Here is a 14,781-nt window from a genome sequence, read left to right on the forward strand (position 1 = left end):
TGAGACATTGTGAAGTGACACCAAGCATTTTCCTAGGCCAAAGAGTAAGCTGTTCAATTGAGCACCTCCCCCAACACTATACCTTGTATCCCTTTTACACCTTTCTTTGAAAGTTATGTTAGTTTTATTTTGAAGGCTACTTTGGACTAGTGAAGGCCATACCAAATGAAGGATGAACAGAGGAGGCTGGTCTAGAAAGGAGACGAGGAGAATGCTGATTATTAATCTAATGGAGATGGAAGCGATGAGAGTTCAAGCGATGATTATTAGGATGATGCTTGAAGGCTTGAAGCTACTTTAGGATGTCTTGTGATTTCCCTTTTTTGTTATGTTTTGCTTAGGAACATATTTCGAAAAGAGATATTTGGGGGATGCCATGTTTAAACTTTGAAACTACTTTACGTTGTAAGCTCTTTAACTTTTGTTGCCGTAAATTATATGAAAAGTGGCATTTCAATGTGATGCCTTGAATGATGTACAGCATGATATTTAACCTCCTAAATGATTATGATTTAAGATGTTAAAACTTGAATGATTAATCTTATAACAATTGTGCTCTTTCAAATGCAAATGTATTTATTTATAATGCATTTGTACAATTTTTCATAACTTAATACCTTGCTTTATTTAGACATGCACCTTTTTGGTGAGGTTCTATTCCCTTAAGGCACCTTTTGCTTTTGGCATCCTTAACAATGAGTTCTAACATGATAGGTTAGAAACCTTTAACATATATAATTTCAAATATACATAAATATGCCACCTTCAATGATTATACTCCATCAATTATCAGCTCGTGTTGATAAACAAGAGACACATGCTGATAAAATTAGAAAATAGGTGATTACTAATCAAGTCCGTAGATCATCAAAAACTCTTTAGTCAAATGACTGATCACAAACCATTCATTTGTTGATCTAATGCTAAATCCCCAATCTCATTCCAATTTCAACAATCCCCCCTCCATCCTACAGAAATCTTCTCTCAACTACCCCACCTCTGGTTTGCCCTTTTCTTAACTGCTTTTCTCTCCCATCTCTTTTATTCTCTTTTCCTCTTTCATCTCCCCTTATATTACCCTCTGCTCTTCCATGTCCACCTCATCCTCTCCCCTCTACCCTCTCCACCTTGTCTTCCTCCTTCCTTGATCCAGAGGATCATCTAACCTGCTGTGGACTAATTTAGCCACTTCAAATAGATCTACATAGGGTTGGAGAGCAAGATTCGCCACATCAACAACTCAATCAAGTACCAAAACTTTAAGAAGCCATAACTCGGAAAGAGTTTAATGCTGCGACTAAAGATGAAGTTATATGGAAGTCAAGATCTAGCTTCTGCCCAAATTTGAAAATTTTTAAACATTTTCATTATTTTGATGATCTGCATCCTCTTTTAATTAAGAGGGAATCCAACCCGATTTGGGTTGGACTTCACTACCATAAAGAAGAAGTTTTCATCCTCTTCTCACTAGAAAAGGAATCCGATTCAAATAAAGAGTGGACCTCTATATATCAATATAGAACTTGCACCTTCTCCTTTTTTAACTAGAAGAAGAATCTGACTCAAATAGGGAGGGTCTCACTAGCATAAAATAGAGGGTGTAATGCTATGGTTTTAGATAAAGGGAATCAATGGAGCAAAATAAAGACCGTAAACTCTACTTTCCATCCATGATATATATGTAGCAAATTTGCGGATCATGAAAAGTCACTGAAAGTAAAGGGATTAAAGCCCTGCTTTCTAAAATTCTTATTATTTATTATTTCATTCAATAGATTTGGGCTAAGTTGAAAAGAATTCTTCCTTCTCCCTAATCGGATCATTCCTCTCCTTTTCTCCTCATCTCCAATCCTAGCATCCCACATGAAGGCCCATTCCCACACCTCATCAACATCCAACATGATCATCCATGAGGCTCATTGCAATGCTGCCTTATTCTGTGTCCCCCTGCCCCAACAGAAGCCAGTCAGGTCAATGTCAGTAGATTCAGACTGAGAATTCCTGCCCTAAAGGCAGGTCGGTTTTTCTTCAGGTTAAGCCGCTTAGCCTCTGATAGTGCTCAACAACCCAGCTCAATTTATTGCCATGCTTAGCAATATGAACCAAATGTCAGCTTGACATGACATAATGCCCATACCATGCTGATTATTAAGCAACATAGGTATGACATAATATGCCTAGAATTTTTATTTTCTCTACATATTAAGCAACATAGTCATCATTACAAACTAAGATTTATCCTAAATCTTGACCAACAAGCCTTGTCCCATTACCGGGTTGATTTTATATATCAACAATGATTTTTGTAGTTCAAGAATCTCCATAGCCAAGGCAACTTAGCACAGCAAAAGGGGTGACAGGAAACTAGAGGATAGTTGGCAGGATGGGAGTCTTTTTTTTTTCTTTTTTATACACATTTTGATCTCATGCAGTCAAAAAAATTGTACAAGAATCCCTAAAAAACATATTAATAGATAAAACAAAAGAAAAAAAAGGTTCTCCGATGCAAGTCAAACCATATAAATGTTCAATTAAACTTTATAATATGTATACAACCTTGTCAAGAATATAATTGTACCATTCATAAACATCTGTGCATCATGTTGTGAGAAAATGATGCTAAACATGTAGCTCACAAGTTTCTCAATATACGGCAGCCTATTTACCTCTCTATGGATGCCGATGGCATCATGAGATAACTTCAAGGTCCCGCATAGATAAAATCAATCAAAAAGGCAGCTGAAGTATTTATTCTATTTATTTTGACTTGAAAAGCTTAAATAACATGACACAACTAAAACATGCAATTAACCAGTTTCAGGATTATTAATATGTAATGTAGCAATCCAGATCCATCTGAACATATACATAAAATAATCACTTGCAACTTAGAATAATATAAAAGCTATAGAGCAGCAAGCTACTACCAACTTCTACACTAATGATCACCATCTATAGAGAAGTAGTTTTGGTAACAGATCCCTGGTATGCACTACAGATAAAATACTACATGCCTAAGAAATGAAGAAAAAGATGGAAAACAACTTGTTCAATTCTGAAAGGATATTAAAAGATAAAAGCTTTACCTGACATTCAGGTTGCCCTACTCTTTCAGGATAACCCCCCTTAATTCTAGCAGCAGCAATAGCCTGACATTTAGCAGGACCTCATCAAGACCATCAAACATGTGGAAGTGTAGACTTATAGGTATAAAATCAAGAAAAAAAATAATATAACGAAAAGAAATATGACGATATGACGATATCATCCAGATGCATGAAGCAATTCTTTTCTATAATATAACAATTTAGCTAGAGGAATCTAGGAACAAAATCAGCTCCTCTATATGCAACTAATGATAGTGGGATCAATGAGAATGACTTGGACAATCATGCAATATATAGGTTCTATTTATTGCATGAGGACTGACATGTCCTTAATGATCCATTCTGATATTTCTTGATTATTCTGGGGCCTGCACTGCTCCTAATTTTTCTCCTTTGATATAAAAACCACAATAAAAGTGAAGAAGGATTTGAATTAGTTCTATATCAAAGCTTCCTCTGTTCCTCAACTATCAATGACATACTGATTGTTTTACATACAAAGTTACAAACAAAAGCCACTTAAGTTCCTACTGTTCATTTTAATGCAGAAATATGACTCACTTTGCTGTTGGAATCTGTCTTTTTATGTAAATTACAGCTAAATTTAACCATCCCAATTCACATCTTCAACCCCTTTAACTGTCTTCATTGCTAAGGCCATCATCTCAACAAATCTTTTGGTGCTTAGCATTATAATGAGAAGCTTCATGCAAACAAGTTGGGCCCACTATATGTCATTACCATGGTTATCAGCATCTTTTTGCCTCTCTCCAGCATCATCCAAATCTACCTACAGAATTACATTGTCACCTGAAATGCACTTTTGGCACTACATGCATGAACAACACCAGTGCATCACCATTCTATATACCTCCCCTTTATCATCACAAACGGTTCTTCGATGGAAATTAAGTTTTCTTCTGTCGCACTAAAGAAAGCAATAACAGCCATCTGATCCAAATTGTCAAATGATCTTCCATTTATATGAGCAGAAAGCAAAAACAGAGTTCTATTGCTCTATATATTTATCTCGTTAGTGTTTTAGCCACCCCAAAATTCCTTTCTAATATAACCAAAAAGGGAAAATTGAAACTTTCTTTTCCATTTACATTCTCTTTCTTTGATGACATAAACAACTGAAAGAGACCTCTGCTGAGGAAAAAAATGATTTGCACCTTTGTGGCTCTGAAATAAATCACACAGAAGACTATATCTGAAATGACCTTTATTTCATCGTTCTATCCACCTAAAAATCTCATGTTATGAAGGAAAGACCCATAGTCTGTCCCTATTAAACTCAAAAGGCCATCCTTTGAAAACTCTCTGTTCATATTCAATATAGCATCAAGCATGAGGGATGCTAAATGTTTAGTAATTTCTATTCGGACCAGAACAGAGATACCATAGAGGCAGTGGCATGTAATATTTATAAGTAAAATATATATAGAATTTGTCTAGATCATCTTGAACTGATGATTGGCAATTATGAATTAGTTCTGTTCTATCAAATAAAAGAAATTTTGAACTGTGGTTCAAGATGGATTTTCATGAAATCTCTCACGTTTTCATTTTTGACCACTACAACAACAAAGCCATGAGCTTGGACTCCAGAGCTGACATAGAAAACAACCCTATCCATGACTTCTGATCAAACACATAAACCATAAATTATTCTTTGTATATAACCCTTTCTGAGGGTGTTGCAAAGATTTAGTAGTCCTTATGCTTCTAGGTTTAATTCCCCTACTTCAGCCATGAAAAGAACTATAGGAAAGGGAATCTTAACCCTGATGATAATGACATAATATAATTACAGGTTTTCTATCTTAAATTATCAGGCTAAATATAAGTAAAGAGAACTTGTCTCATAAGGTCTCTGTAAAAAGGTTTTGGATTTTCTAGCCAATCCAATATGGTTTCATATCATTCAGGCATAAAGCCACTAAAGAACCAGTATTCATATTTAGGTGGTGAAACCTCGAGTTCAAAAGATAGGTAGTGTAGATCCCAGCATAGAAAAGTAGATTTGAATCTTTCTTTTTTGCCTTCATTATCAAGCTTGCCTCTTTCTGATGGCACCACTTCCCATAGGCAGAGCACATCACATTCTCACAAATCACAATGCCTTGGACCATCACCCCCCCCCCCCCAACCCCCACTGCACACCAAAAAAAAAAAAAGAGAAAGAAACTGACTTCAACCTAAGAAATTAGGTCTGTCACTCCCTCTCTCACACACAGACAAAACATCCTGTCTGCTGATCCTTTATGTCTCCCACCTCACCACCAAAGGTGCACCAGCATCTCCATCATTCATCATCCTCCATCTCCCACTTCAGCCCTATTCACCAATATAATTTCACCACTTTTTCATGTGTTCAGATTGATCCAAGTTTGTCATCCTATAAACTAAGGAACTGCGGGTCCCCCAATTAGCATTGTTTTTGTAACTTTTTCATTTTCAGATGCTGATTTGGTTCTGCTAAATAGAAAATATGATCCATGATTCTATTGAGCATTTTCATTTGCTTGCTTTAATTGTATCTCTGAATATTTGTTGTTAAATCAGAAACTACAAAGCTCAGTTGTTAGTTGCCAGTATATCTCAAGTTTTTTTGTCTAGCATGGAACATTAACTTTTAATTCAGAGGTCTATCCGTTCTCTAAACATCAAAACATAACTTTTTCCAAAAAAAGGTTGGATTCTTCTCCAACTGAATAACAGGCATCAACCAATGTATTAAAAAAAACTAGATCCCATAGTTTTCACTTTTTCTATCATATGAAATAGAAATCTTAACTATCCCAATGTGGCCTTATTGGTAGAGGCAATCCTAGTTGGAGTGCTCCACTATGCTCATGCAAGTACAGCTAGCAGCATCTCAAAGTTGGACATACTCTGAACATGTAAGGCAAGAAATAAGTGATGCTAACTTAAGCTTGGGACTAGGAACAAGCAAATCCATTGTTCTTTATTTATACCAACATATTTCAAAAAGAAAAGGAAGAATATAAAGAAAGATTGTTCCCCAATCATTATCATAAACAGTAGGCACAAATTGCTTTGACAATGTATTGGAGAATACACAAGGGAACTTTCAGAAGAATTGCTTCAAAAATCTCACAGTTCCACTTCATTTATCAAAGAATAGTTAAAAATGTTAAACTATCTACAACTAACATTCAATATTCGCCTATTAAGGAATATCAGAGTCCTTTAAAGCCAATTACCTGGTTAAAAACATTTTTCAGGAGTAAAAGTGGTTAATTTTGTGATGCATATAATACAAACTAAGCATGACATAGGAACTTGTCCTTCACTCTCTTGAAAATTTTCTTGGCTCTGCCCTCCATGCCAAAACTCAAACTACTGAAACAACCAAGACCTAAGTTGCTTCTATAATCAAGTTAGATTAACTAATTAGGAAGGAAAGGTCATCATACATTGAATGCATGGTTTGCCGTATGACTCGAATTGCCCAGTATCGGGCATACTGTACCATACTGGTAAGGTAACAATACAGTAAGAGGCTTGATATAATACAGCAGCACATCATATGGTTACCATCTTATGTCCAGCAATGTACCATGTATTGGTATGGGAGTTACAATACTAACTTGTAGTCTGGTACCATATGGGTGCGGTACTAGTACGGTGACCAATTCCTATACAACAAACCTTATTTCAAAGGAACAAGCATACAATGTATGATAAAATTAAGAGACCTAAATTTTAACCTATAACACCAAATATTCTAAAGAGCATGTGCATGACAGAAGTTATAGAGGCTTTCTGCACTAGTTGCTGTCTCATGTGTTAAGCATTCTTTCTTATTCAGTGCAAAATCAGCTCACCAACAGACTTGAATCATCATTCATACTGTTCCTCTCCCTCGAACTGTTGTATTAATTATCAAGACAAAGATAGGCTCGTGATCCCACATGTGTGGTCGCATATACCTTCTTAGCAGTCAGCCCTTTCACATCAACAATTTGAATACATCTAGCATGCTCAATCCATTGGTTCATTGATATAGTGTCAAACTCTTGGTGTATCATCAACTTTGAGTCCAAGGGGGTCGCTACCAAAATTAGCATGGTTGTTTACGTTAGCAAAGCTAGGATTTTGCTCCAAAAGGTACAACATCTTAAAAATTGTTTCTAATTAATATAAAATTTTAAAGTTGTAGGCCTCGTGAGAAAACAAGCATAAGTTTAGGCTCCTAGATTCCATAATGCTAATTTCTATGATTGCTGTGAGTTAATCGAGGAGATCATTTATTTCCCTACTTCTCTATCACTTTTTCTTCCTTGCCTTCTTTTTCTGCCAACATAAATCAGCTAAACATTGATACGAATAGATGTGGATGCTCTAAAAATGAAAATGTAATGTAAACAGTAGGTATAAAGTAAAAAGTTTTAGTCTCTAATGCAAGCTAAAGTATCCATACTATCCACAAGCAAGTCAACTTAACAATCCACTACATAATCATTGGGGTTAAATTTATCCTAATTTAGTGAAAATCTATACATATATTCTCACATAATAACTAACCTCACAATTATTTGCAGAAGTGGGGCGGCACTTGACTGTTTACATAGCATGCATGCATTCCACTATACTCATATATCTAATGTTTCCACCAACATTCTTTGTTCCTTTTATGAATTTATTCCTTCATAAGAAGGAACTTGGACATACATGGGATGCTAGTCTATGCGGGTATTACAAATGCATGTAAGCATGCCAATTAGATGAGTTGTTCATTTCCACACTCACTCTCAAGTCTAATTGTTAAACTATTCATGAAAGTAATTTATCAGTAGGAAGAATAGAGAGCAAACAACAAAGAAAGCAACTCTTCTTTGTATACATAATATACACCGAAGATGATGGACAAACAAGTAAACATAGTATAGGTTCAACATTTTCTCACAAAAAATTATGGATTTTACATGGAGAAATGAATGGGAAACCAACAATTTATACCTCTTAGCTTACAACGACGTATTCAAGAAACAGGAAGAAGGCAAAATGCCATCAATTGCCAAGATGTGCATTGTATATTATATCCATGAATTGCAATGATGGGTCATACATCTGATACTTGTTCAAACTATGAAATTTCAACTATTTATACACTTTTGTCCCATACTTTCTTCTCCGTGTGACCATCTAACTCCCATTTGTAGATTTACACCTTCTTTTCTGTTTATCAAAGGTAATTTAATGGAAATGAGGCAAAATGATGATATCACGTGAAGGATCACCAGTGTCAAAATGACAAATTATGTTACAATAAGAATAATGTTGTGCCCCAAAATCATATAGTTGTCCACCAAGAATCATACTAAAAACTAACCAGAGTTTGTTCACTCAGTTTGTTCGTCAAAGAAACTGATGCCAATATGGAAGCTAAAGTCTGCATAATCACAATGATTCAACAACACAATTGCACACATTTGCAGGCAACCGAATGGAACGGCCTATAAATAAGGCTATGTAAAAAGCCAGTGCTAAATAGGAAGAGAAGATAGGAGACATTCAAGACATTAGCGGCCAAACGACTGTGCAGTTACAGAAGCTGATTATACTAACAAATGTCATAGTCAAAAAAGACATCAAAAGGGACATAAGAAGGAATAATCACATTGTGGACATTTCAAATTGTCAAATCCAACAGAGACAATCAAGTAGGTATTTGAAATTACCAGACTTCTATTGGGTGGGTGGTTAAATTTACAAGTCATTCCAAATCTACAGAGGCCAGTCCTGATGTAATAAGCACAGTCTGGCTCTCCTGGCCGCTCGGGATAGGGTCCAGATTCCATTGATTCACTCCCTCTCAAATTCATTTGCCACATTGCCTCTGAAACAGCACCAGATTGATAGATTTGTTTTATAAAAAAGATCATGAACATAAATTTTCTTCTTAAAAAAAAAAAATACATCAAGGGACGACCCAGCTGAACTTTGAACGAAAAAAAACAGAATCTGTAACGGAAAAAGCAACTTGTTGGAAAATACGAAGCCATTTACAAACCAAAATAAAACGTAACAACATGAACACAGTTTGAAAGCTGCGATCACATGAATGCGACGTAATAATCTTCAACTTCCAAGATCAATAAGCCAATTGAACGGAAAGAAAGTAACAAAAATTACCATAAGAAACGCAGTAATAGTTGAAAACACGAAATTTACCAAAATAAATTAAAAAGCCTCCATTCAATAAGAAAAAAAGATCAAGACTCCAAATTTCAACGTGAAACCAGACGTGATTCCACCAATCCAAAGCAAGACCAAAGCTTTCTCAATTCTTTTTCACAAAACGGACCAAAGACGGAGAATTCCATCAATGACCGTACTAAATTGAACAAAAAGAGCCCCACTTCCGATCCATCCACGCTGAACTCCCAAAACAGGGGACAAGGCAACAAATCCAACACCATCAGCATTACCATTACTACAGTGGACGGAAGGAACGCAAGAAACCCTAGCCCTGATCTTCGTCAAGCGATGAAGATCCCTCCGTCATGGCCGCCGGCGGCCTCGCGCCGTGCATCTGGACTCCGGTTCCCTCGTACTCCATCCACCACCTCCCATCAAAGGATCCCCGCCGCACCACCCATTCCCCTCCGCCGCGCGCGTCAGATTCCGGCTTCTTCGATCGCGGAAGACGAGGAAGAACAACAGCAGCAGCAGCAGCAGCAACAGCCGGAAGAGAGAACAAGGAAGCGAGAGGAGAAGAAAAGAGAGGAGAACGAGGGGAGAAGAGCGATAGCGTGGAGGAGGGCGAGGAGGGGAAGCGCTCTCCACTCCACAAACGAGGAGAGGAATAAAAACCAGTCATCCGCTCCAACAACCGGTCGTTTTCTCCCCCTTTTTCCACCCGCGCGTGCGAAACCGAGCTAAAAAACTAGTAATAATAATATTAATAAAACCACTATTTAATATTTGTAACCTTTAATGACGAGGAGAAATCAGTTAAAATATTAATTCCCCACTCCGCCGAAACCGGAAACCGTTTCTTCAAAGCGGCTCCCCTCTCCCCTGTCTCGCGCGCCACCGTAACGATCGCGTTGTTAATTCAATATTCGTGCGAATTGATGGAATGGACGGTGAGATGAGATGGAGTGGGTTAAGGTGGACCGAGCCGCGGGAGATCGGGGCGGGGAAGATGGGAAGCGTGGGCGAGAGAAGCGGGTGGGGTTGCCGGCTTTGGCATTTCAGACGCCGGAACCACGCGTGCGGTGACCCGGTGGGACGGTGGAGCCCAGGGGCCAAAAAGGCCGGGGGAGAGCGAGCCACGTGGACGATTCGGATACGGTGCACTTTTTTCTGCCCTTTCCCACGTCCCATACGTCGACTGGAAACCCACCCTCTTCTACGCGACTGGGGCCCACAGACGTGGTGGTTAACTGGTTGTGCCGTGCGCGTTGAGGGGAGTGAGTGGGTGCTGTCGTGGTTGTCGAAGGAAACGGTGGATGTAAGTGGGTGACGTTTTCTTTTCGTCGGTTTGGTCCAGCCGACGATTCTCTCGTGCCGTTTATGGGGCTTTGCCCTTTCCGGGTGGGGGTTCGGCTGGGGCGGCGCGGCGCGAAGGAGAACGGCTCGGCTGGGTGGGTGGATTTGGGTGACGTCGGAAGATTCACACGTTGACGGGACGTGATGGAGTGGTTTGACTTTTGAGGATTGTTTTCAAAATATTATTTTTTAATAATTAATTTTAAAAATATCTTCAATCTCATTTATTTCCGAATCCACCGTCACGCTGCTGAGCGATCCATGAATTCAACCAACTATTTCAAAATCAAATTAGTTGAAATCATAGGATCGATCCAGCATTTTAAATGACTGATCTGGCACAAAAAATGATAGAGATAATTCATGATTTCATAATTTTATTTTTTTTATTTTTAACAAAAAAACTATGATAATGAAGAAGCAGATAGACTTATGGGCACATCGGATGGAGGAACAAAGAAGAGCCAAGTGAAAGAGCCCATCGGGGAGGGGAGCACGAGGGATGCAAGCATGGTGGTTGTAGGATCGTCATAGAGGAGGAGTGCGGAGGGGTAGGTTAGGGTGCGGGCATCAGGATAGGGGTTAAGGGTGCGTGCGGCTATAGAAAAATCACAAAGGGTCGAGTGCGAGCACTGAGATGGAGAGGGGGTGGAGGGTTTGCGCAAAACTACAAGGATCGTCGTGGGGGTGAGGAAGGGTGGGATGCAGGCACCAAGGTGTAGGGGGTGTGGGGTGTTGGTGGGGCGGCGTGGAGTTGCAGTGTCTTTGGGGGGTGGTGCGGGCGCTAGGATGGGTGGTGCGCGGAGCTGCGGATGGGTGTGGGGGAGCGTGGAAGCACGGCAGGGAGGGAGTGGGTGTGGGGGACGAGGGTGAGAGGGGTTGGGAGAGGGAAGTAGATGGGGGAGGGCATGGGCACAGAAGGTGAGTGGTGGTGGCGGGGCTGTATGAAACTGCATTGCGAGGTGGGGGCATGGGTGCTGGGTGGTAGTGGGGTGGGCACCTGAGAGAGGGGGATCACGAGCGGGTATAGGGTTGAAGGGAGGATAAGGAGGAGCAGTGATCGAATTGAGAAGCAATGGAGGATGGTACGAAGAGGGTGGGTGCATGACGGTCGTGAGAAAACGAAGATAGAGGACCTGAGGAGGTGTCAGGGTAGGAAAGGAGCAAACGAAAAGCACAAAATGTCACCCATATTTTAGGCGATTTCAATAAAATCGTGGATTAGGTCTATTATTTTAGGCTGAATCCGTGACTTCATATTTTTATTTTTGCCATGTAATTTAGCCATCTAGACTTAAAATCATGAATTGAACCTACAATTTCAGTTGAAATGGTACTAAAATCGTGAGTTGAATTCACGATTTACGTATGGACAATAAATTTAAAAATAAATTAAGATTGAAGATATTTTTAAAATTAATTATTAAAAAAATAATATTTAAAAAAATTAATTTTTAAACATGATGGGCATATGGATACATATATTTTTATTCTTATGGGATCCTCTACAGTATGCACCACTATATGATATCGGATGATCGCCATCAAAAAATAAATCATGATCAAATAATGTACCATATATAATGTATTTTGTTTGGTGGCTATATATCTTCTAATAGCAGTCGTTGAATATTGTATAAAATAAATAAGCTGATGAAACTAAAATTTTAATTTTATGTTGAGTTAGATCCAGTTCGGACTTAAACAAAATACGCTAATGCATATTGGAGAGTTGCTTGCATGGGTGAGAGAGAGATTAGCTTGATTTTTTGAGAGGCGTCGTTGGTTCGATGGGATGACTGGTTGGTATTTTTTTAATAAGATGAATAATTCAAATTTGTTTAATATAAATATATTTAAGATAATTAAAAAATAAAAAGTTAGTTGGTACTTTTTACCCAAGGATTTTGTATTGTACTTTTCACATGAGGACTTTAGCATTGTACTTCCACACTGGACTTTGACATTAAAATTTCTGTCTCTCTCGTTGGGCAAGGGAGTGGATGAGACAGGGAAGTATTGGCTGGATTTTCTTGGGAGGCTGGTTCCATCGTACGAGCACTTAGTACCATTCACACTGAATTTTTTATTTTAAAATTCATCTTTTGATAGATAAATATTATAAAAAAATTTAATATTTTTTATTAATCAATTTATTTATATTTTATATTTTTAAGATTGATAAATTATTTTTTCATCTATAATATTTATTTATAAAATAAAAAAAATTATCTATCTAAAAGATGGATTAGATGGATAAGCATTTTGTCATCGTCAAAAAAAATAATATTTTTGTTACATTCTTAATATATTTTTAATTTTATAATAATAATATATAATATTTTTTATTATGAAAATTATCCGTCATCCAATCTAATTTTATCTTCTTCGGATTATAATGAGTACTCATTGATGGCTCTACAAAACTATCTTAGATATTGGAGAGAGATCTAAAAATCAAGATAGATCGATTTTATGCTATTAATTTTTGTTACTTTGACTTGGATATTTATTGTCCTGTGTTGGAATCTTGCTGATAATAGGAAAGAACTCTCATAATCGGCACATCATTATTATACGGATCTCAAACCATCAGCCTATTTAGCTATGTGGGTGATTTGTTGGAATCTCCTAATAACCTTCAAACCATGGATAAAATTCGCAATTGACATCCATAACTAACTACCCTGATTCATAGGTTAGTGAACAGATTTCTTATCTTAATGGTCTATCAGATCATGGCCTAACAATTTAGAGAATTAGGGCCTAACGGTCTATCAAATTCTAACATAACAACATTCAGCTCCATTTCTATATAAAGAGGTAAAAAGCAGACCCTCTAGATAGGTTCTACTTTAGAGAACAATCCATGCTCTTACTCTTTTTCTCTCTTTTTTCTATTATTTTCAAGCTTCGACTGATTTAAGCGTCGGATGATTCCTATTAGAGAACCTTCGATGAGTGTGGACCGATCTTGTAGGTTTTCTTTGGCGTTTAGTCCTCAAATTAATTCCGGACAGCCGCATTCGTCTCGACTCAAAATTTTACAGCAACACTATCTTATATATAATATAATATTATATTATTATCGGATCATATTATTTTATTTTTAATATATATATTATATAATAATATAATATTATCATATAAATATCTTATTTATTATTATCATGTAATATCACATCTTATATTATAATAAAATATAATTTAATGTAATAATATATATTTTAATATATTAATATAATACACTATATCATAATATATATTTTTATCATATATATTATAATTCATTATCTATATTATATTGTATTCTATATAACATATATTAACTATTTTTGTTAATATATATTATATTTCATATAATAAAAGATTTTTTGGAAAATATGTATAGATTTTAGCAACTTATCTAATAAACTAGTAATGTAAAAATAGCTGGATAATAATTTCTGAGCTATTTCTAACATATAATATAATATATATATATTATTTTTATCTAAATATTATAAAAATATTATCTAAAAATAAAAATTTTTAGATAACTTTATACCCTTAAAGAAAAAAAAAAGCCTATCCTTCATGTTTTGCATTAAAATCTCTCTTTCTCTCTCTCTCACACTCTCTCTCTCGGGGGATTGTAAATAATACTAGAGTATGCAATAAAAATGAACTAGCTCAATGGTTGAAATATTTTGAATATTTTAATCATTAGATTTTTTTAAAAAAATAGAGACTTACTAATAATTAAAGTTTATAGATAAATATTTAAAAATACACCATATAATGTGCGAACCTAGAACATATTCATAGTACTCAAACTGAATAAGTGTATAATAAGGGCATATTTTGCTAGGAAAAATAGAATGCCCACAATTGTCTCACAATGCATTTTTTTTATCTAACATTTGAAAGGGCTTACTTCACCATATAAATATGTTGAAAGTATGTAAAATTTTTGAAGTTAATATACAATTAGATCAAAGCAATGGTCGTTTTTCCGCTATCGATACTTTTGAAGGGTTAATTATCATATGAAGGTCAACTCTCTTTTCGTGATTTTGGATATCAATTTTGTAATTTGTTTGACATATCAGTAGGAATATATTTAGCAATCAGCAAGAATCTAAATATAGTAAAATCTAAGAATACC

General features: G+C 36.5%; 1 protein-coding gene across 7 annotated transcripts in view; it reads right to left on the reverse strand.

Moving 5' to 3' along the window:
• Positions 1-14,781, reverse strand: part of LOC105051201 (zinc finger CCCH domain-containing protein ZFN-like) — a 42,621-nt gene that overhangs the window by 19,337 nt on the left and 8,503 nt on the right. For 5 of the 7 annotated variants that reach the window (XR_012134201.1, XR_012134202.1, XM_073242983.1 and 2 more), the window contains exon 3: positions 3,087-3,149. Coding sequence is in view for 5 of the 7 variants with exons in the window: in XM_073242983.1 (XP_073099084.1) it covers positions 3,087-3,149 (63 nt within the window). In the remaining 2 variants the exon portion in view is untranslated. Of the gene's footprint in view, positions 1-3,086; positions 3,150-8,818; positions 8,977-9,568; positions 9,767-14,781 lie in introns of those variants that run through there. The other 2 variants (XM_073242984.1, XM_073242985.1) reach the window with 2 other exon arrangements.

This window comes from Elaeis guineensis, chromosome 9, assembly GCF_000442705.2.
Source record: "Elaeis guineensis isolate ETL-2024a chromosome 9, EG11, whole genome shotgun sequence".
Classification (NCBI taxonomy): Eukaryota; Viridiplantae; Streptophyta; class Magnoliopsida; order Arecales; family Arecaceae; genus Elaeis; species Elaeis guineensis.